This window comes from Urocampus carinirostris, chromosome 2, assembly GCF_059441175.1.
Source record: "Urocampus carinirostris isolate Australia breed hairy pipefish chromosome 2, RoL_Ucar_1.0, whole genome shotgun sequence".
Classification (NCBI taxonomy): Eukaryota; Metazoa; Chordata; class Actinopteri; order Syngnathiformes; family Syngnathidae; genus Urocampus; species Urocampus carinirostris.
Window position 1 is genome coordinate 26,312,813 of NC_142350.1, and position 24,232 is coordinate 26,337,044.

The following is a 24,232-nucleotide window of genomic DNA, read 5'->3' on the forward strand; positions in this document are numbered from 1 at the left end:
CACCAAAACGGCGAAACACTGTCGTTCTTCAGTCCTCTGTGAGTGTCTTTAGCTAGGTCTCATCTCAATGCATGCCGAATAAATAACAACAAAATCGATGACCACCTGCTTTTGTGTACAAGCTGCCCCGGAACTGCATGCGTCTCTATGGCATTCCTTAGTGGCTCCATGGGGCTTTTTCAACAAACCACAGCCCCAACAACCTCGCTCAACTAAAACACCCAGCAACTCGGGGCAATTATGCTTGTAAGGATACAAATGATGTGTTGAATGTATTTATTTTTATTTTGCTAAGTCAGCACTACCAATACATTTGAAATCCAGATAGAAATTTTAACTGGGTGTATAGTTTACTTCTAGAAAACTAAAGTTAAAACAATTATGCAAATGTCCTTATTTCAACAAGTGGTTGCAAACACAAGAACAAATTTGTTTATCTTTTGATATCGGAGACGTGCAAAGGAGATTTCACAGGATGCCAATTTGTCGTTTTGAATTTCATCGCGCACTCTTGTATGTTGTTTTGACTATTACATCATACTGTAATGCTATTACTTCTAAATGAATGAATGAATGGCCTTTATTGTCATTATACAAACGTACAGACGCGCCCCTAATTACAACCATTCGACTTACTCAAAACAGTAGATACGAACATTTTTTGGGGATGTCGAAAAATATCCGCACATTGCTGTAAGTTAGATTTTGTGTTGCCAGCGCGCTAAGAACTTCGACATTTTAAGTGTTTCACATCTCATGCATACATTCAATATGGTAGGATCAACGTGTAAAGAAGAGGCAAGTCATTTCTTTTCAAATGAAAGTGGAATAAGAAAGCTTGATGCGGTTGAGAAAATAGTTTGATCGCTTTTTTTTCGGCCACTCTTTACCACGGAGGAGGACCTCTTCCAAAAGTAAGTTAAACTTAACTTTATTTATCGTTATAGAGCATATCATTTTATAAAATGTTTATTTTTTAGTACAAAACAATACAGGTTACTTATACAAGCCTTAAACATACTTGAATAAACCTTTGACATACAATTCAACTTACGAACGATCGTCCATAAGTAGGACAGTGTCTGTACAACAACATTGGAGGGTTTCTCCCAACAATGCAAAGCGAGACCAATTAAAAAGATAAACATGTGTAAAAAGATAAAAATATAAACAAGTATATCTCATGAATGAGAACAGGATCAGGACCCAAGCGTGTGACGTTACTCACACAAGCCTTTTATTTTACGTGAAATGGGGAGTCATGCACGTTAGGCAGCAGTATGGCGTGAAATGATAGGAAGCCAGAGGCCGACGAGATCGATACCAATTGCTCGAGTTGATTTCGGATAGATGGGGTCGATACCGGACAGGACGGGACTGAAGGGATAGATAATGAAACAGGATATCGAAAATGAACAGGAAAAATAAGACGGGAACAAAACTGGAAACCGATATTAAACAGGACAAAAATAAACAGGAAAAATACCGGACAGGGAATACCAACGGGAAACAGGACCGAGTCAAAACCCACGTCTAACGGGGCAGAGGTTCGTTGACGGACTGACAAAGGAAAAATGAGAGCACTGAGCTTAAATAGAGGGAAAGCCAATCTGTCAATTAGCCGCAGCTGGCGCCACACGGGCAGGGCCAATTGGGCGCCATGGCAACCGTGACAGTATATACTAATGAATTATAATAAATATGTGTATTTTCACAGTAGTACAGAACATTATGTTCATAAACGCTGTATCACCTCTGGTGTCTAAAAATAGTGAAAAATAGAAACCTACCTAACGTGTATATTCGATCTATTTTACTCAAAGCACAATAAAATATAAACCTCCAGATGAAATGAACAAAAAAAGCATACATGAGCGAAACTAACACCTGCCAAATACGAATGCCATTGTCTCATCTCATGACACATCAGGTGATCAATGCTCCCTCTAATCTTCCACGGCTCTGAGCTTTCACACAGTCTGTGAACATCGCTTGGATCAATGGTGAAAAACATCAACCAAATCATTTGCAAACATGTCCAAAACCTAACATGCCATCACGTTACGTTCTGCTGGCGTTCCGGCAATAGTCAAGTCTTTTTTTACTTATTAATGAATTGGCTAATGTACTAATGGAAAGGTTACACGGGCCACAAACATCAGTTGCTGTTACAACAACTTTTCATTTTTTTAACAGAGAGTATGTAATATTTAGTGCCTCAAATAAATGTATTCCAGTAAAAGAAATATCTATTTGAATAAATGTCCAAAATACATGAACGATTCTCTTAATTCTTAAAGATATTCATAGGTTGATGATTTAATTTTTTTATAAAGCGGAATCTATATTAGTAGTCGCCTCCATGTTTGTCTGGCATCTTGCTGCTACACTGTGCTAATGGCACTGGTTTTCGTTCGCATTAGATCAGGGGTCTCCAAACTTTTCAGGAAGCGGCCCAGATTTGGTAAACTGGAAATGTGTGAGAGCCGACTTTATAGCCTTTCATTCCTTGAACAGTCTTTAATAAATTCACCCATCGTGAAAGGTTTGCGGTGGTTGGTGATCAGCGTCGTAACCTCGCAGCTCGCCTTGTAGTATTTTTATTTGACTTGCAGGGTCTTGTAAAAAAGCGCTGCTGTGCCGTTTAAACAGCGTCCAGTTACTTCACCTTTTCATAGCCATCGTTTCCAGTTAGCTTGTTGTAGTCAGCATGTTTTGTCTGACAGTGCCTCTTTTCATTATATTATTTAAAAAAAACAAAGACTCTTCCCAAATTATTCAGACATAGTTGTTTCAAATTCCGGTGAAAAATACTCGAATTTCCACTTGTCCTGGAAGCGGCAGCCCTCAGTCAACTTTCCTTTTTCAGTGTCGGAAATGGAGTGGGCTAAAATTCTCACAGAAAGCTAAGGGCAAGATGGCCAAAGGGTGAACATTTTTTGTAAAGATTTAATTTATACTGGGGTCAACATTACTGGCAGGCCACATATTATTAATGTTTTGATCGAGGTTGTGGGCCAATAATATTTGGATCACGGGCCGTACCTGGCCCCTGGGACGGACTTTGGACATGCCTGCATTAGATAATGCAATGCCGTCTAGTGGTAGAATATTTCAAAATTCACTTTTAGATATATTTTGTTACATAATACAGAGCAAATTTTTCAAATTTAAAACAAGATTTTTCAGCAACCTACAACCCACCTACAAATAATTTAAAGTGGCTAATGTGAACAGCAAGACTCCAGAGATGTTCGACAACACGACTGTATCAAAAATGGCAAGCTGTTATAAAACCAAGATCAAGCAGAAATAACATTTTTAACCCATTGTACAATGGCCCACCTCCTCTCTCCTGGAGCGTGAGCTCTAGCTTATATGCACGCTCACTTTTGTTTACTCAATCTCGTGCTGACATTGATTTTAAAATACGCGTATAAAACACTGCAAGGGACCGCGCATGGATTTACCCACATGCACAGTAATTCTGGCCGAATTTGCAAGTGAATTTATTTTGCAATTTGAAGCCTGGATTTTGATGCACTGGATAGATTTTCTTGTACGCTGCAAAGGTCTGCCCAGTGGTAATTGTGCATGCATGCATGCATGCAGCTTAGAGGGAACATTGAAGGTAATATATCTCCACATTTTGAAACTTAATAGGGGGCGGCACAGCGGCTGAGTGGTTAGCGCATTTGCAGCACAGTTCTGAAGAAATCAAATCCAGCTACCGGCTTTTCTGTGCAGAATTTACATGTTCTCCCCGTGTTTGCTTGAGTTTCCTCTGGGCACTCCCACATTCCAAAAACATGTATTTCAGGCAAATTGGCCAGTACAAATTGTCCCTAGGTGTGAATGAGGGAGCGTATTATCTGTCCCTGTGTGCCCTGCGATTGGCTGGCAACCAGTTCAGGGTGTCCCCTGCCCACTGCCTGAAGATAGATGGGATGAGCTCCAGCAACCCCGCGACCCTACTGAGGATAAGCGGTGCAGATAATGGATGGATAAAACTGAAAAGGACTTAACCTTGAAAAAAATTGTTCAAACTATTCAGTAGAGAAGATATTCTGCATCCTTTATATAACAGTCAGGCGTCTTCTGTTATCATCTGATACAGGGAGGCTTATTTCAGTTCTCGAAATATAATGGAGCTGCCATCTTACCAGTGGTTGACATAATCAAATCTTTGGTCTCATGATATTTTAATTACCAGCATCAAGGCAAACATGACCTATGGTGTGTGACAGTGTACAGTAGTCTGTGTGAAAATATCATTTTGTTTGTTGTATATATTTGTCTCTCACTTATGAATGTGAATCATATAATCGATAGAAGTCCAAGTGAAACTAGAATGGCTGTGCACCATTAGAGCATCACCTGCCTTGAGACGCAAATGCATTTTTGGGCGGCTTTTCTCTTTGGCAGGGTCGTCCACCTCCAGAGCAACCTACCTGATTGCTTGTAAAATGATTGTGATCCTAGTCAAACTTGTTCTGTCTTGAGAGAATAGAATGTCTCCCTTTAAAAACTAATGAGTCAGCAAAACCAAAAATTTAAAGTCAGCTTTATTTCGGTAGTTTTCACATCTATGCTTAGCTACCTCGATCCCTGTGAAAGATGATGCTGATATTCTATGTCGTTCGGTCCTAGGAGAGTGGAATGTCTTTCTGAAAAAAGTGCTAAGTAAGCAAAAACAAAAGTGCTGAGTCTGTTTTTTTTCACCTCGAGAAAGCAATTTCTGTTACTGATTATCACAAAGGGCACCCATTTCGACATGCATTTCTAAAACATCAACTTATCATCCTGGAAGGGGGATTACCAAATGTGCGGTCCCTGCTCAAGTTTTCTTCATTTTCCTCATGTTGAGGTTTTTAAGTTTTTCCATGCCCTCATGTAGGTTTTAGATCAGGGGGTGGTGTAATAATAGTCTGTAATAATAGACTGTGGTTTGCAATAACCCGTGCAGCCCTTTGAGACTCTTTGTGATTAAATAAAAATGGCTTGACTTGACTTATGCTATTACTATGTTGTTACTATGTTATTATCAGGTTAAATATTGGAATTTGGGTAAATAAACGCCGGCAAGCAACAAAAAACAAAAACAAAAAAACATTTGACCACAAAATCACAATGTCCCGTCCTGATGGCACCTCAGCTGTCTTTGGGGGGCAACCTGGTACCCACGGGTACCACGTTGGAGACCTCTGCTCTAGTGACCTACCTGAATGCTTGTGAAAGATTTTTCTGGCCAAACTTGTTCTGGTCTTGGGGTAGTATAATGTCTTTCTGTGAAATCTGCAGAGTCAGCAAAACCATACACGCCAAGTCAGCTTTTGGAAGTTTTCATATTTGGAGTAACTTACTTGACCACTTGTTAAAGATGATATTGGTATTCAATATTGTTCTGGCCTGGGAGAGTGGCAAGTTTTTCCAGGAAAAAACATAGAGTCTGCTTCTTGGGGCATTTTTCACATCTAGGGTAACCTACCTGACTGCCCGTGTAAGATGATGGTCATATCTAAACTCCTTCCCCCTTTTCTTGGATGGACAGACACACAAACAGATCATGAGAAAGACAACCAAACAAATTGATATCAATACTTAGATCCCAAACAAAAACACGTTTAAAGTGTGTGATAAGCAACTTGTATGGTAAAAATCGTAGTTTTTCCCGCGCGGTTTTCGGTCAGGACGTCTTCTTGGTGTGTCGTAGGTGACTTAAAATGGGTGAAATGTGTGTGGTTGGCCATTCGTTTTGGAGATTTTAGCCAATCTGTTGCCTGTATCAATAACCAGGAGTCTGAATGTTGAAACACATTTTTTCTCAACATTCAAAACACATGGGCAAGTTTTGGTCTGGGTGGTTACCCGTAGCAGGAAGATGCCAGGCAAACATGTTGGCGCCTACTACGGCCCCCGTAACGTTAAGTAAAAGTAATACAAATTTTTCAACCTACGAGTATTGAAATAAAATTACTCTGGTATGATTGTTTATGTATTTTGTACATTATTCAAACCAATTATTCTTTTTTTAAATAAAGGGTTTTTTGTACCACGAGCAGGCACTAAATATTACACGCTGTCCCTTTAAGGAATGTTGCGCTTTGGCAAGCAGCCTCCATCTAAATGATTTTATTTGACAAAACAAATATAATTAATGGTAGCAACCAATGTTCCCTATAAGCTTCCACAAGTCCGAGCAATCACACAAAGTCTGTGAATAATAACAGTGAGCAACAGCAATCCCAAGTGTGGCAACCAAATTATTAGCAAACATGTTCAAAACTCGAGATCAAATTAAGATACAGTCTGCTGAGTTTCCGGCAACACTAGTTAGTTTTTCAAATTTGATTGAATTGCCTAACGTAATATTGGGAAGGTTGCACGGCCCACACACAACACTTGTTTTTACACCAACTATGACATAAGATTTCTGTTCTAAGCTTTTGTTTTAGAATACTAACATTTTTTGGATTGATGTAGTTGGTTGCACAATACAGAACTGTATTTAATCAGACTTTTTAGTGGAAGTACAAGGTTGGCAAAAAGATTGACTTGATATATTTGACCCCAAAAACAGTTTTTTTTTTTCTTCTCTTTGTCACAAGCTAGAAACGGAGACAGGACCCAATAGCGTTTGTTTTTACTCCGTTTTATTGAGAGCAGTGCTTGCTTCCACCATCCGATGATCGTCAGACACAGGTAGCTGAAGGCAAGAACGCGGAAGTAACACTTTCGTGTCGAGCGAGGATAGTCGTAGGCGGCAGGAACACTGGTCGAGAGCCGGGACGGGGGAGCAAGGGCGGTAACGAGTCCAGAAAAGAGGTCGGCAACAGGTATCAAGCAGGCAATGGGGCAAAACAGGTCGATGGCCGGGACGGAAGAGCAGGGCAGAAACGGGTCCAGAAACAGGTCGGCAACAGGTATCAGGCAGGAGAAAACAGGGCAGGAGAGTGTCGGAAGGTACAGAGCTTACCTAGCTGAAAGCCTAGGTTCGCAGGGCGGTCTGACGCTGGTAACAGGGATCCGGGTTGGTTTTAAAAAGTGGCAGGGAGCCAATCAGCGACCAGGGCTGTTGGCACCAACGGGGCAGCCGCAGGTGCCCCGAATCAGTAATTATGACACTCTATTTTTCAGCATTTAAAAAAAAAGTTTTCATTTGTTTTTTCCTTAGCCTTTTCCTTCATTTTTCTTGCCTTTTATCTTCTTTGGTTCTGCAGTTTCCGTTTTTATTTTATTTTTACATCCTTCCCTCTTTTTCCTAGCATTTTAATTCTTTTTTTCTTGCCTTTTTCCCTATTCTTTGCTTCTTTCCAGTTTTTGAATCTATTTTCACTCATTATTCCCTTTTCTCTTTGAATTCTTCATTTTGTTTCTTTATTCCTTTTTTTTCTTTATTGTTTCCCCATTTAAAGTCTCATCTCATCTCATCTCATTAGCCGTACCGCTTATCCTCAGTAGGGTCGCGGGGGGCTGGAGCCCATCCCAGCAATCATCGGGCAGCGGGCAGGGGACACCCTGAACTGGTTGCCAGCCAATCGCAGGGCACACAGGGACAGACAACTCATTCGCTCATTCACACCTAGGGACAATTTGGACCGGCCAATTCACCTGAAATGCATGTCTTTGGAATGTGGGAGGAAACCGGAGTGCCCGGAGGAAACCCACGCAAGCACGGGGAGAACATACAAACTCCGCACAGAAAGTCTGGAGCTGGATTTGAACCCACGACAGGTTCCCATGACATGAACTGTGCCGCACAAGCGCTAACCACTGCGCCGCCGTGCTGCCCCCATTTAAAGTCATAGTGTTACATACTAATTGTATGGATGAAATGAAATGAAATGAAATGATCTTCCTTTTATATAGCGCTTTTCAAGTCAATGACTTCCCAAAGCGCTTTACAATGTGCTCCACATTTCCCAATAGCGGCCTTGCAGCCATGTAAGGCGCTAACCTGCTTATTGGGGGTATTAGGGGTTCAGTGTCTTACCCAAGGACACTTCGACATGTAACACGGACGAGCCGGGATTCGAACTTGGATCCCTTGATCCCAAGACGAGCGCTCTACCTCCTGAGCTACTGCCGCCCCCGATGAAAGCCAAAGGATAATCTGAACAGACGGAAACATTGACGTTGTCGTGTAGGTAAGAAAGGTCACATAGCTACGTAGTCTAACTGTGCAGGCGATAATTAAAGTGAACCACACTCCATATTTTGTTGTCTTAGTGACAAAATACAATACAGTAATGATATATTTTTAAAAGTCCAAAATAAGATAATCACATACCCTTATGGTCATTTAATCAAGGCTAATAAGGGCAGCACAGCAGCTGAGTGGTCGGCGCATCCGCAGCACAGTTATGAGATCATGGTTCTAATCCAGATACAAGCCTTCCTGTGCGGAGTTTGCATGCTCTCCAAGTGCCTGCAAGGGTTTCCTTCAGGCACCCTGGGTTTCCTCCCACTTTCTAAAAACATGTGTGTCAGGTTGATTGGCCAGTCTAAATTGTCTTTAGGTGTGAATGAGCGAGTGAGTTGACTGTCTGTGTGGCAACCAGTTCAGGGTGTTACCCACCCACTGCCTGAAGATGGCTGGGATTTCTTCAACTGTGTGTGAATTTAATGACTTGAATAAATCTGGGAGCACTCATTTACCTAATTGGCCACTTGTATTCTTTTATAGCGGCCCCCCTTGTATGAAGGAACCCTTAATTCGCTGTTTTATTGACTGGAGCAAAGTAAAGATTGTAAAGACTTATCCGTTGATAATTCTTTTAATCACGTCTTTTTTTCCCCTTTCCTCAGGATAACAGGATTTAGCATCCCTCCACCTGTTACCAGTTCTGGCTCCATTTTTTCTATGAGGCTTACCAGTGACTTTGCAGTAAGTGCTCACGGATTTAAAGCATTCTATGAAGGTAAGAACATTTCAACCATCATTAAACACAGATTTAATGTGGTGGGATTGTGTAATGACAGTCATTTTTTTTCAGAGGATATTCATTTTGTAAAATAAGTTATGGGGCTGGGTTCTCAAATCCATGGAGGGGTTCCACTGTTATGTTTTTATTTTTTTTATTTAACTTAACGTTTCGCCGGCCAACATCCAGTAAAGCAAATATGTCTGTCCGGTGTCATCAGTCACTGAAATATATCATTATTGGAGAGCTTCAACTTTTGGGATTCAAGATATGCTGACTATTTCAAAATGTACTCATCACAGAAATCACAATCAGTCTGAAACAGGATACCGGAAAACTATAAAGCCAGGATAGCTCACCAATAAATCCTCTGGTAAAGAGATGATTATCTGCAAAAATGCACTCGTTACCATCCAGTGGATCCAACCTTGGAAAATATTTACTCCAAAACACAAGATATTGCTGACGAATTAAAAAAATAAAAATCCGCCTAAAAGTATTTCTAGATCGTTGGACGTTCCTCGTGGCAATACGTCATTTTCCCGTTTACAAAAAAAAAAACTGTCCCGTGAAATTATTTCCAATATGGCCGTTAGTCTCTGACCTTTTTATTGACACAGCTCTTGGCCAATAGTAGGCATTAGCCTATAAGGGCCTGTATTGATAAAAAGGACCTCACCTTATTTAGCTTTAAATATCTTTAGCCATTAGTAACCAGATCAAATGATGATTGACACAGTTTAAAAAAAAACAATGTGCAGGTATACAATACAATTCAAATTAAACCCCAAAATAAACTTGTGTAACGCCACTCGTGATTCATTTTCACACACCAATGTTATGTGCAAATGTGCACAATTATTGACTTTTGGAAAAAGAAGAACATTTACGACTCTTTTAAAATGTCTAAAAAATGGCCAAAGCAAAATACACCGTTGCAAAGGTTTTAGTGCTGTAAACTGGTCATTTTTTGGAAAATACGTATCTTACGATTAGAAAAATTTATGATATACAATTTTTAGTTTTCAGATTGTGATCAAATTTGACAAGGTACCAGGTAAGCCTTCACGCAATAGTATCACCTGTTTTCCAGCTATGCCCATGCTACACTTATCTGAAGGCATTTGATTGCAAAGACAAAAAATAACAGGTGAGTATAACAACCATCCAGTAATGTGTGCTCCAATTCAAAATAATTAATGATGGTAGAACTTGCAGTGATTATTTCAGTTAGAGACAGAACAATCAAGAGACCAAAAACAGTCCAAATTCTCCAAACAGTCAAAGAACGGCATACAATTTACTTTGGGTATGTCTTGTATTGGGATTTTAGGCAAATCTTAAAGGAACGTTAAGGGGTTTACTGAGTTGATATAATTTTTTGAAAGTCAATATGATTAGGCGTACGCGGCACAATTCTGAGGTCACGGGTTCAAGTTTGCACGTTCTCCCTGTGCTTGCATGGGTTTCCTCCGGGCACTCCTGTTTCCTCCCACATTCCAAAAACATGCATGTCAGGTAAATTGGACAGTTCAATTGTGCCTAGGTGTAAATGAGTGAGTTGTCTGTCCCTGTTTGCCCTGCAACTGTCTGGCAACTAGTTCAGGGTGTCCCCTGCCCACTGCCCGAAGACAGCTGGGATGGGCTCCAGTACCCTACTGAGGATAAGCGGTGCAGATAATGTACGGATTGATGGTAAGGGAAGTGTTGAACGAATAGAAGCACAGAGTATGTGAGATAAAGCCGCTCTGATTTCAGAGAGGAGCTCTATAAATCTAAATGACAGGGGCGGATGGATCCAAATATTGATTTTATCGGTACCAAACAAGTACTTGGAACTGGTTTATACTATTGTCCTGGCATCTATACCTTACTGCTGCACCAATTATTTTCAAAGTGACGTTTTTATTTGTAGATCAAAGAGCCCCCCCTCTTATTTCACCAAGCAGATCTAGGGAAAGAAGGAAAGGTGTTCAGGAGCAGACCTCAGTTATTCTTATTCTTAAACCTGCCCCTACAATTAAAAAAAATGGTTCCTACAAGGGCCGCACGATGAACCAAAATCTAATCGATATTGCGATGTGATTTAGTGCGATTGTGTAATCCTAAGACACTGCCTTTTCTTCAAGGATTTATAGACAGCAACCCTAAGAAAGTTTACCAGAAAAGGGCAAGGTGTGATTAAATTTAACCCCTTAGCTACCCTGTAAAATTCACCTAAAATCCCAATCCCAAACATACCCAAAGTAAATTAAATGTTGTTGTTCAACATTTTGGAGAATCTGGTGTCACGGTTGCCATGGCGCCCATTTGGCCCCGCCCTTGTGGCGCCAGTTGCGGCTTCCCTTCCATTTAAGCTCACTGCTCTCACTCACCTTTTGTCGTTCCGTCAACGAACCTGTGCACCCGCAAGACGTGGGTTTTGACTCTGTCCGGTTTCCTGTCCGGTATTGTTCCCGTCTATTTTGTCCTGTTTAATATCCATCTCCAGTTTCGTTCCCGTCTAGTTTGCCCTGTTTAATTTCGATCTCCAGTGTCTGGTATCGTTTCCGTCTATCTTGTCCTGCTTGTTATCGGACTCCTGTCTCCAGTGCCTGAAGTCGATCCTGTCTGTCCCGTCCTGATATCTGCTCGTGCAATTGGTATCGATTTCGTCGGCCTCTGACTTCCTGTCATTCCACGCCAGACTGCTGCCTTACATCTTCCGCCCAACGATCGCCGAATCACTGGCGTTTGGGTTAACGTGCATGACCGCCCCGTTTCCTGCAAAATAAACCTTGTGTGAGAAATGTCACGCATCTGGGCCCTACTCCTGTTTCTGTTCATGACATCTAGATTGTTTTGGTCTCTTTTGAAAAGAAGATTTGTCCCCAACTGAAATATTCACTGCAAGTGCTAAGAACATTAAGTAAATAAGGTTGGAACACGCAAAAATAGAAGGGTTTTATTTTCACCTTCTTTTTTTTAAAAATTTGCATTTACATGCATTCAAATGAGTTTAGCATGGGCATCTTAGCTGGAAAACAGCTGGGAGAAGAGCATGAAACCTAGATCTCGATGTGAAAATCTCTACATTAGCATTTTACACATTTTTCTTAAGGGTATGTCTTGGTGTTTCTAAAAGTGGCCATCTGGAGACTCTAAAAGGACCAGTGACTGGTGACATGTTATAGACACGTAATTGCTCAACGTTACCGTGTTAAAGCATGTCACCAGTATTAAACTTTGAATGCATAATTGGGATTTAATGGGTTGTTATTCTTCAAAATCTTTAAAAATAAAAAAAGTTGTAAAATTGTCATATTCAAGGTAGTCCTCAAAAAACATGTTTATGACATGATGCCATTAATATTTGTATATTTTTCTCCCATTATTTTTTACCCCACTCATGAAAGAGTGTCCCGTAAAATCCGGACTATAGAGCGCACCTGATTATAAGCCGCACCCACCACATTTTAGGAGGATTACCGTTTTTTTTTTACTTACACAAGCCGCACCTGTATATAAACTGCATGCGCCCACATTATAACATGTGACACAATCGCAAGTTTACCCAAAACGACTTTAAGTGGTTTGAACAAATTTATTGACACTAATAACAGAAAACAATCATGACAATCTCAACAGCAATTAAGCACATTCACAATATTATATTTCAATATGACGTTTTTAACAGCAAACACAATGTGAGGTTTGAACAACCCTTCTCGAAAATCTTAATAGCAATCAAGCATATTCGCAATTTCATTATATAACATATTTGTTAGTGTCAATAGATCCGTCCAGGCCAAAGTAAGTTTTTTTTTTTTTTGGTTTGAACAAATTTATTGACACTAAAAACAGAAAACAATCATGACAATCTCAACAGCAATTAAGCACATTCACAATATTATATTCCAATATGACGTTTTTAACAGCAAACACAAAGTGAGGTTTGAACAAACCTTCTCGAAAATCTTATTAGCAATCAAGCATATTCACAATTTCATTATATAACATCTTTGTTAGTGTCAATAGATCCGTCCAGGCCAAAGTCGATTGTCCTCGGTCTGAACAAATCCACCGACACCAACAGCAGCAAAACAAACACGACAATCTCAACAGCCATCAAGCATATTCACAATTTTTTTTTTTATCTGACAATATGACGTGACGATATGACGTTTTAACATTTTTTCCTGACATTGTGCCGTGATTGTAACTAAACATATAGTACACAATCCTAAACTATTGTCGGCAACATGATACCGGTACTTAACGTTTGGTGCAAACCTGTAGAGTCGGGGTTTTGTTGAAAGTAATCCAAGGGAAAAAAATGTATATTTCCAAAGGTAAGTGTGGGAAAAATATATATCCACTATTGTCCGCCGTGACAACAAACAGATCCAACTCAGCTTTACCGCACTTCCCGTCAGCCCGCGTTTGCTCCACCCCTTCTTTTTGATTCGCTCGTAGAAAAAATATCAGAATAAGTCTCTAAAATAAATACATTACAAAAATATACAGTTGCAAATACATATTATACATGGTTACACATATTTACAAAGAAAGACGGTACACAGAGAGAGTTTTCAAAGCTTTAATAATAATAATATCACTTTCATCCCAAACTGTGCCTGTGAAAGGTACCAACACGCTACTAGGAATACGCTCGCAACGCATTAAACGTATCTGTTAAAATGAATTTACCTTAATTGTGAAATTTACGGTAAGCTCATCTTCCTCCCTATAACTGTAGCCATCAAAGGCGTCTTCCTCATATCGGAAAGAACTTTTATCATACAGATAATTTGTGCATAGGCTAAGCAGTTGAAGTCTTCCTCGGCTCACATATTCCACCGGTCTAAATCTTACCTTTTGTACTCAAGAATTCTAAAATTACATAAATTGGCCGCTTCACTGAATAAGCCGCAGGGCTGAACATTTGGGAAAAAAGTAGCGGCTTATAGTCCGGAATTTACGGTATTACTGTGAGGTTAAGTAGTAAAAAAAAAAACTAGCACAGAAAATTCACTTTTCTTTTAAAATCAAAAATCATGCAGAATCTCATCATGAGCTACATAGATCTAGAGTTTAACGTTCAACAGGCTTCATGCGTCCATCACCTTTAAAAACCAGCGTAGTTTTTTATGCTTAAAAACTAGTGTCGCTGTTTGCACGTATAAACCTCATATTCATGATATGCAAAATGGCTCCAAGCTGAAGATGAGGTCTAATGTACAGAGATACTAAAACACACTTTTCTTTTCTTTTAGAGCTTTGGAGTAGTTCATGTGGAAATCCAGGCATCCCGCCTAAAGGAATACTAAATGGGACTCAGTTTAATCTGGGTGCAAAAATCCGTTACAGGTGTATCAATGGTTATGTCCTAGATGGGCATTCTTTGCTCACCTGTGTCACGAATTCAGCTGGCCTGTCAGTGTGGGATTTTCCTGTGCCAGTTTGCAGAGGTATGACTGTTTAGTGCTGTCAAAAATGTGTTTTGTTTTCATTGTAGAGGTGGATTTGTATTGAGCTACTGTAGCAATGAACATTTCGGGCGCACTCACTATTGTTATTGTACAGTTGCCAAGAATTCTTGCTCCTAAATCATAAGCAGCGAATGTAACTACGGCTGTGTGAGCCCGGTAAGACCACCAGAGGCGGTGCTTCCACTACCGAAGGTTCCCTTTCACCCTTTCCCTGCTCACCTAATTCCGATTTCATAGCTGCATCCTTTTTAGTTCTGCCCTGAGTTGTTTAGGTCACGTGTTTTCAGACCGTGTGACCATTCAAGATGGCAATTACAAAGACGAGCACATACTTACTAATGCTCCGAAAGAAAAAGTGAATGTGGGCAGCATCGATTCAAATATGAGCCCTTTATTATTTTAGAGGTCAGCGCTAGGCCAACGATGCTCTCGAGAAGAGTGCCAGATTGCAACACAGACGTGTCTTTTTGTGTTGTTGTCATTGGTGGTTGTGGCGGTAATGGACCCAAAAGCATTTCCTCATCATTACTCGAAGATTAAATGAAACTCAGGGTTCGTACGAGTTCTTGAAATCCCTGAAGATGCTTGATTCTAATGTTGTTTGTTAAAGGTCAGGAACATGATTGAATTTTGGGTGAAGTTCTGGAAATTATTTCCATTGAAGTGTTTCCTGGAAGTCTGACTCAATGGACCACGCTTTTAAATGAAAAAAAAAAGTGGGTAATGACGCCAATGATACGGAAAAGAGAAACTTTTTTGATAGATAAATATCCAATAGCAGTTTGTAGTTCAGAATGTACAGTTACTCTTTCTGGTAAAAGCAGATAAGAAGCAACTTTAAATAAAATTACATTTACATGATGTTCAATGTGATCAATATGGGTGAGGGCTTTGTAGGTTGGGGATGGAATACAGAGATCCTTCAGATTTTCGTGGCTAATAAGGACCAGAAGGGTTGAAACTTCCTCAATATGACGTCATTATCGACTAAAAGTACATGACTTCAGCAAAATATTAAGCACAAATTTACAAATAATAACACACAAAACATAATTGCTGTTGAAATGATGGTTTTATTGTCATTATACCAAAGTAAAACAAAATCAGGGGGGGCTGCTCCTAGCAAATTACAGAGCGTCCGGCTAGCTGCACGCTAGCATCGGGTGTCTTCAAATGGAGACAGATCTCTGTGTTGATTAAAACAGAATCAGCCAGAATGTAGCTGGTACCCGCAAGTTATTGATCTAGAATTCGTGGCTAATAGACCTGGTGTTGGCAAGATACGGCGTCTGCAGCAGTGCCGTTGAAGAATTGTTAGCCTAGCCATTAGCAATAGGCCGAGCAGCACCGCTCTGTGTCATGATTTCTGATTCGTGGCGCCAACAGCCCTGGTCGCTGATTGGCTCCTTGCCACTTTTTAAACCCCCCAACTCCCCGTTCCGAACCTGACTCCCTGTTTTTGACTCCCGTACGTTTCCCGGCTTCGACCTGTTTCCGTTTGGTCACGTTTCTGCTCCTGCGCCCCGGTAACCCGACCTGCTTTTTTCACTTCGACACCGCTATCGCTCGCAAGAGAAGTACCACTTCTGCGTCACGAGCGACCTGCTCCCCACAATCAACGATCACTGGATCGTGGGTGCCAGCTTACGTCTCTTTTCAAATAAAACTAAGAAACTAACGCAATTGGGTTCCCGTCTCCATTCCTGGTTCCTGACACTCTGGCCTTCTTCCAGACGCTGCCTAAGTCACTTCACAAAATTGATCATAATCCACAATTTATTTTGACTTTCCTAGGAATCCGATTTAATTCATGAATTTATTTTCAAAGTAACGAGCTGCTAAAAACTAACGGTTGTTGTTCTCCCAAGTGAGTTTTGATTGGGAGCCGTTGACTGCCATGTGCACCGACTGTATGACTGATAGCATACCCCAGCCTATCACAGTTCGACACACAGACAGTCACAACCACCTAAAACAGACAGCCCTCCTTATCTGTCCCTGTGTTGTGGTGTCTAACAGAACACAATGCACGATACCATATCAATGACAATACAGTCAAGTCAATTCAATTCGAAATCTGCAAAGAAGTGAATTAGCGATAATGAAGCATGAAGTAGTGAGGGGTCTCTGTATATCTCTTTTGAAGTGGATTTCATGCCAAACTGTTTGTCTCCGTGTTTTAAATGATGAATCGATGCTAACCTCGCTCATCATGTTTGGTGGCTTCCAAAACAATGGGTAAGGCATATAAGCCTACAAGCTAAATCAGGTCACAGGAGCTAGACTTTTTCTTATAAGGCATCCATGCAAGAATTTTGGATGTTGTGTACAGCGTAATGCTGAAACCTCCGGATGAATCGCATCTTGAATTAACTTGCTGTGGAAAGACCTTCTGAGGATATGACACATTATTTATTTAGCCCAGGAACAGGTTCAGTTAAAATATTAACCGTCAGCGATTTATACGTGCCAATTAGGGATTTCTTCCCTTCTAAGCTTTTATTAATAAAGTAGTGGAGATTACGTGTTTTTTTTTTGGGTTCTTATTTTAGCACATGCTGATCTTTGTTGCCATTCTGAGCTGTGAGCATGGGCTGGTGGTTGTGGCAGATCTCATGAATAGGGGAGTAGGAATGGAGGGACTCAGGAACAAATGAAATGTCCTTATTTACTAAGGAAAATTAGTGTTTTTTCAATGAAGATGTTTTTAAACTGACCAGAAATATCTCCCCCACACTGTTACCGTGGTAAATGACTATTTTGGCTGCAAATGTCTTGTTGTAATGCAATATCTACAAAGGTGTGTAAAGGTGCATTTACAGCAACCAGGAGTTCAATTTTTTTTTATAGAACATTGTGTTTGCTAATGCGTTAGAAAATTAACGGATAGTAAGAAACTAGGTCGACCAATTATCGGGCGGGCCAATTACTGGCAGCCAAATTTGGGAATTTGAGGGATATAGGTATCGGCTTTTTTTTTTCATTCGACGAACCGATTATGAAGTCTCACGCAGCTGGAACTCTCTTTTTCTTGCTCCTAATCTTGCCCTCTCCTCCACCTCCCTACTGCTACCCCCTTCTGCCCCTTCCGATTGAATAAGCGAATGGTGGAGAACCCACTCGAGCAGGAGAGAGCTGCAGCTCAGCTAACTTGTCCCCACATGCCTGTGTCTGTGATACAAAGGCGTGTTTGTGATTAAGAGATAGCATAAAAAGTGTAGTTAATTTATTTTAGGGAAGCATGTTCAGGTGCAGACTGATAAATTAGCTCTTATCATAGCATTTGCTCTTCAATCAAGCGTGTCTGTTTGTGACTGAGAGAGAGCATAAAAAACACGCTAAGGTGGAAGTGATTTGCTGTGACCATAATGTTAGTTCTTCCATTTGACACTAAAACATAAGTTCCCACACTTGTCAATTTCCAAGCTGCGTTGAAATTCCGTTGCACTTTTTGTTTTCATTTAACTTAATTCATGTCGATTTTATTTTATTTCTTTAGGCTATTGTAAAAAGTTTCAGGGTGCTATTTATCTTTTTAGTGACCTTTGTACGAGTTGCCTGATTATATTTCCTGTACTGTTAATTTTTTAGCTTAAGTGAAAAATAAGTCGCATTAGGTGTGTTAAAGTTCCAATGTTTTGACTGTAAAAGTAAATTAAAGTTTTACTTTAATTTAGAATAAATATTCTTGGTTTCTTTTTGCATTTTTACAAATTTCTTACGCCAATTTTTAAGCCTATACAGCAAATATCGGTTATAAGCCTCCTTTTAATTCTAATGATAGGTATCGGCTTTGAATAACCCATATCGGTCAATCCCTATTAGAAACCCAATGTTCAAGCTGAAAACAGTTGGCTGGTTAAACAATTGATACAACTGAACTTCCTTTAGATAGACCAGTATCTGGAACATCACATTTGTGGGTGTGATTAAACCTTCAAAATCACCAGAAAAAAAGAACATGACAGTCTATTCTTGTTCCATAATTATAAAAACTGAGGATCTCCTAAAATGTGTCTTACTCCCCTTCAGATCGCAACACAAACAGGTGTTACCCAGAGCAAAATGAAATGCAGGAGGGCCTGCTGCACAAGCAGGACAAGTACATAAGTCTCTAGTTTGAGAAGTAAATACATGACCGTTCCCCAACTAATGGCTTTGTTAAATAGTACCCGTAAAATACCATTGTCAACATCTACAGCAGGTGTCTAAAACTTGTGCCCCGGAGACCGATACTAGCCATACCTGCCAACCTCCACAGCTCCATGCCCTTAATAAACTGTGTTATTTTCCCTTACAAAATACAAAATAATCTTACACCATATATTTTTTTTCAAACGAGTTTATTTATGTACTTTAACATGTTATATTGTACATGTGTTTTGTTATATCCTATATATATTGTTAATTAACATTTTGTTGTGAGATACTGAGTTGCTCGACATGAATGAGGTTTATTATAAAAAAAGGTCAAAAATTACGTAGCTTGGACATTCCCCGTTTTGCGACGAAAAAAAAAACCGATACAGAGACAGAGGCTACCACGGCGAACTCGTTTGACTTGATCGATTTGCCGTTTCGTGATAGTCGGTGTATACCGGATGGTACCCATAATTGACAAATTTGCCCTTTTCTGTACAGATTTTCTTGTACGTCGTACACGTCTTAAAATGCATAATAAACGCACTTTGTACGGCAAAAACGTACAGGTTGACAGGTATGAGTAGCCCACAGAACGATAATTTGAGCCTCCAACCTTAATACGAAAGTTTAAAGGGACAGCTTGTATTTTTTAGTTGTCTCCTATTGGTAAAACAATTAATTGAATCAGGACCAACCCCTGTACTTTGGTCAATTTTGACCCAATATTCTGGGAAGTCTGACACAAACGATCCAATTGTTTGGGTTGTTCTAAACCAGGTTTCTCAAACACACGGCCCATGGGCCAATTGCAAATCAGAAGATGATAATTTGAGGCCCCGATTTAATGTGAAAGTTAAAAGGGACGGTGTGTATTACTACTCATCTCCTTGTGGTAAAAAAATAATTATTTAATCAGGACCAACCCAGTACTTGGGTCAATTTGACCCAATATTCTGGGAAGTCTGACACAAACGACCCAATTGTTTGGGTTGTTCTAAACCAGGTCTCTCAAACACACGGCCTATGGGCCAATTGCAAACCAGAAGATGATTTGAGGCCCCGACCTAATATGAAAGTTAAAAGGAACAGTGTGTACTACTATTATTAGGCACCTCCTAGCGGTATAAAACAAGAATTTATTCAAATGGGACAAACCCAGTAATTGGGTCAAATTTGACCCATTTTTCTGGGTCTTTTAACACAAAACAACCCAATTGTTTGGATTGTTCTAGAGGTACCTAAAAGGGGCTGATTAGGCCAGTGTGTAGTGTTTATTTTGTATCCATTCTTAATTATTTAAAAAAAAATTTTAGATCTTATTTCAGGTAGCAAATTAAAAATATATATATTTCAGAACAGTGAAAGTGTTTATTGGAGCCTTTAATGTGGAAAACCTGATGTGGCCCAATCTCAATTAGGCTCTAGCTCCGCCCGCCCTAAAGTAAATCGAGTTTGAGAACCCTTATCTAAAGTGAAGAAGCGACCCTGAGATGGTGGTGGCAATTAAAACCATACCTGAGACTAGACAACAAAAAGACGAGATTAGTATGGGCTCAAAAACACAGCCATTGGACGACTCATTTGATCAATAACAGTTTGACTTTTTAATAGAAAACACAAAATTGTCTTTTGAATAGTAGTGTACATGAAAGCCTATAGACAATTACTTCAATGATGGATGTTTAAATATGTTTTATGTTGTTTTTCTTTTCCCCCCTTCCTGATAGCGGAAGACACGTGTGGTGGAACCTTAAGGGGTTCTCGTGGCTTCATATCCAGTTTTGATTTCCCCAGCGGCGGCTACCTTGCTGGAGGGCTGGGCAGCAGTGGAGAGTGTAAATGGACCATCCTAGCTGAATTGGGGGATACCATTTCATTGGTGTTTACAGAATTCCAAATGGAAGAGAAGTCTGATTATCTTGAAGTAGAAGGATCCGAATCACCAACAATCTGGTACGTGACATTTCATATTTGTTTTTTAGAAGTGGTTTATATACTCGATAGATATCCTACTCTTCTCAATATTTCAACCCACGTTTGGTGTTTTACCCCAATTTGCGTTCTCTAAATGTATGTACAGAGTTCGTATGGGTGCTTGAAATCCTTGAAAATGCTTTCATTGTAATGTTGTGTTTTCAAGTTGAGGAAAATGCTTGAATTTTGGGGGGAGTGCTTGAAAATGCTTGTAATTATGCCATCTTTCTTGACAGTCTTTAAATGAAAACAAAAAAAGTGTGTAAAAATGACATCAGCAAGCCTGCCCTGGTGGCTTGTCATTATGGCGTTGTGACGTAAAGCATCAACACCCCCTACTGGTCACACCCAATTGGACAGCCCTTTCGAGTGCCAAATGCCTTCACAGATTCTTTGTATTTTTAATGATGTATTATCAATAATAACAAAACATTACGCAACACAGTATTTAGTAATTAGTACTTTTTTATGTTTTTCAGGGAATCCCTAAAAACATGAAATAGAAATTAAGATAATCACAGGTCTACAAATACATTGTAAAACACAAAATAATTAGTTTTTTTTACACACTGAACAGATTTCAAGTCGAACACCAACACAAGAACCCTGATAATGCGAAAAAATAGAATCAAAAATAAAAATATTAACTCTTCAGTTCAATTTAACCAATTTAGACACAGGTCCTCTGAAAAACATGCAATGAATATAAATCAAAATAAGTAAAACAAAAAGCAAAAGATCAGCAGTCTCTAAGAACGAAAGATTTAATGCTTTCTGCTTCAGAGCAATCAATATCATTAAACTCCAAAATTAGGCAAATTAGACTCTACTTTCTTTTTTGTCCTCCGTATTGAACTCCATTATTACCCAACACCTCAAGGGCCCTTTCCATGCTTATAAACAGTGTGACGTAGCTAAGCTAGGCACATATTTTTGAGGCAGAATAGCAGAATTCATGTCAGTTTATAGCAGCCCATTGTCAAGAACCAGAACAGGGTCAGGACCCAATTGCGTGATGTTCTCACACAAGCCTTTATTTTACGGGAAATGGGGAGTCCTGCACGTTAGGCAGCTGGTCTGGTGTGGAAAGGCGGGAAGCCAGAGACCGACGAGATCGATAATGAATCAGGGAGAAACTAGACGGGAACAAAAACTGGAGAAACTAACAGACAGGATAAAAACAGACGGAAACAAAACTGGAACCCGAAATTAAACAGGACAAAAATAAACGGGAATAATACCGGACCTGAAATACCAACCACAAAAGAGGACAGAGTCAGAACCCACGTCTTGTGGGGCAGAAGTGCGTTTGACGGGCTGACAACCGAAGCAAGAGAGCGCTGAGCTTTATATAGACAGAAAGTCAATCTCTCAACGAGCCGCAGCTGGCGCCACATGGGCGGGGCCAATTGGGCACCATGGCAACCATGACACCCATTGACACAAACAGATCATTGATAATTGATAGCACAGTATGTGGTATCAGCAAAATAGCAACTATTTCTCAGTAAATAGAATTTAAAAAAAACTTTTGATTGGCCCTGGATTTCTAAAATTTGTGCTTGTAAAGTGCTTGAATTTGGCCATGAAAAAGGAGTACGAACCCTAAAAACGGATGAGGGGAAACACCTCATGCCCACTAATGTGCACATTCTTCATAGCAAATGGAAGGATGACGCTATGAAACGCCTCCAAGGATGAAGTTTGGTCATGTGGGCTGCGTTAAGCTACATCCTTGAGAATCCTGTTTGCCGTCACGGTCTCTAATGTGCCTAAAACCGTTCTTCCTGCAAAAGATGCTGATCAATTCAACATTTTGATGAAAGATATTTTAATGACAAAAACACTGGTGACAGCAGTTTGTTTTTCTCACGTGCCCGACGTGACTCATGCAGGCAGGCTGGGAATAAAGGGTCTTCGTGTTCATGAATATTCAGCACATGATTAATGATTAACAACCACTTTGCCACTCTCTCAAGCCCAGTGGTGGATGAAGCTGCTATCCATTCCATGTGATCGCGTATGCTTTTGATCTACCCCTGTAGCTTTTCAAGTCGAGTCAAGTCATATTTATTTGTCAAGCCCATAATCACAAAAAGTCTCAAAGGGCTGCACAGACCACCACTACTACACCCCCTGGTCTGAAACTTACGTCAGTGCAAGGAAAAACTAGAAGAATCTCAGCGCGGGGAAGATTAAGAAACCTTAGAGGGGGTCGCACATGAGGTAATCCCCCTTCTACGATGAACAGGCTGCAATGTACTGTACTGTTACCCAATACTAAATCTATTCCACCCTGGTCATGCTGGAAGGGGGATTAGGCCCCTTCTTAAGGCTTCTTTTTTCCTCATGCTAAAGTTTTTCCTTGCCCGCATGTCGGTTCAAGATCAGGGTGGACGGATAGACTTTTCTGTGTAACACCAAATAAACTACAAAAAAAACAAGAATTACCAGTTCTTTTTTTAAAAAAGGTTATCGTGAAACACATCCCTGAAAAACACTGGAAACCTAAATTAAAATATGAACGTATCTAAAAACACAACAAAAAAAGGATAGAATACTAAATCTTTTCAACCTTTTTATACACTCAACAAATGTAAAGTCAAAATCACAGAATCCACAGAATCACAGAATGGGGCGGCAGTAGCTCAGGAGGTAGAGCGCTCGTCTTGGGATCAAGGGATCCCTGTTCGAATCCCGGCTTGTCCATGTTACATGTCGAAGTGTCCTTGGGTAAGACACTGAACCCCTAATACCCCCAATAAGCAGGTTAGCGTCTTACATGGCTGCAATACAAGGCCGCTATTGGGAAATGTGAAGCACACTGTAAAGCACTTTGGGAAACCATTGACTTGAAAAGTGCTATATAAATGCAGATCATTTCATTTCAAAAATGCATATCGACCAATCACAAGAGGAAAGAGACTTAGAAGGGAGCTCGCTGTCTCTTGTTCTGAAGAACAAAGCCTTTTGTATTCTTTTGTTTTGAGGTGATAATAGTTTTTCCAGACAAAATATAAAATAAAAATGATCCGACCCTAAACAAGCCCAAAGACAGACAGGCAAAAGAATGGTTCATCATGTGGAAAAATAGTCTGTAAACAGTACACCTAATGAGGAGGTATTACGGATTGTGGTCGTAAATAAAAGTTTCCAAAGTCATCCCATCGGTTATTAATTCCATTCAACACATTCACTCTCTTAGCACATCTGCGGCACAGTTCTGAGGTCATGGGATCGAATCCAGCAACCAGCCTTCCTGTGCTGAGTTTGCATGTTCTCCCTGTGCTTGCATGAGTTTCCTCCGAGCACTCCCACATTCCAAAAACATGCATGTCAGGCTAATTGGCCGGTCCAAATTGTCCCTAGGTGTGAATGAGCGAGTGAGTTGTCTGTCTCTGTGTGCCCTCCGACTGGCTGGCAACCAGTCCAGGGTGTCCCCTGCCCACTGCCCAAAGACACCTGGGATGGACTCCAGCACTACTGAGGATAAGCGGTGCAGATAGTGAATGGATGGACAGTCACTCTCCCCAACATTATTTCGCAAGAAATTGCATCTATCACTAGTGTTTTCTAAACATTTATGGCTAGGATATCCGGAAGCTTCCTGTATCTTAAAATTGTCCTAGCGCCGGTCATGAATATTGTCTTAAGAATTATCAAATATGATGAGTCCAAGTGGGACACTCCAGTTCTGTCTACAAAAAAATTGTAATTTTG

The 24,232-nt window shown here is 40.2% G+C and overlaps 1 protein-coding gene across 1 annotated transcript in view; it reads left to right on the forward strand.

Annotated features, from left to right (window-relative positions):
- LOC148371529 (CUB and sushi domain-containing protein 3-like) overlaps window positions 1-24,232 on the forward strand; it is a 290,824-nt gene that overhangs the window by 55,615 nt on the left and 210,977 nt on the right. The window contains exons 3-5 of the mRNA XM_088326066.1: window positions 8,809-8,921; window positions 14,180-14,374; window positions 20,266-20,491. Coding sequence (XP_088182192.1) covers window positions 8,809-8,921; window positions 14,180-14,374; window positions 20,266-20,491 — 534 coding nt within the window. The remainder of the gene's footprint in view (window positions 1-8,808; window positions 8,922-14,179; window positions 14,375-20,265; window positions 20,492-24,232) is intronic.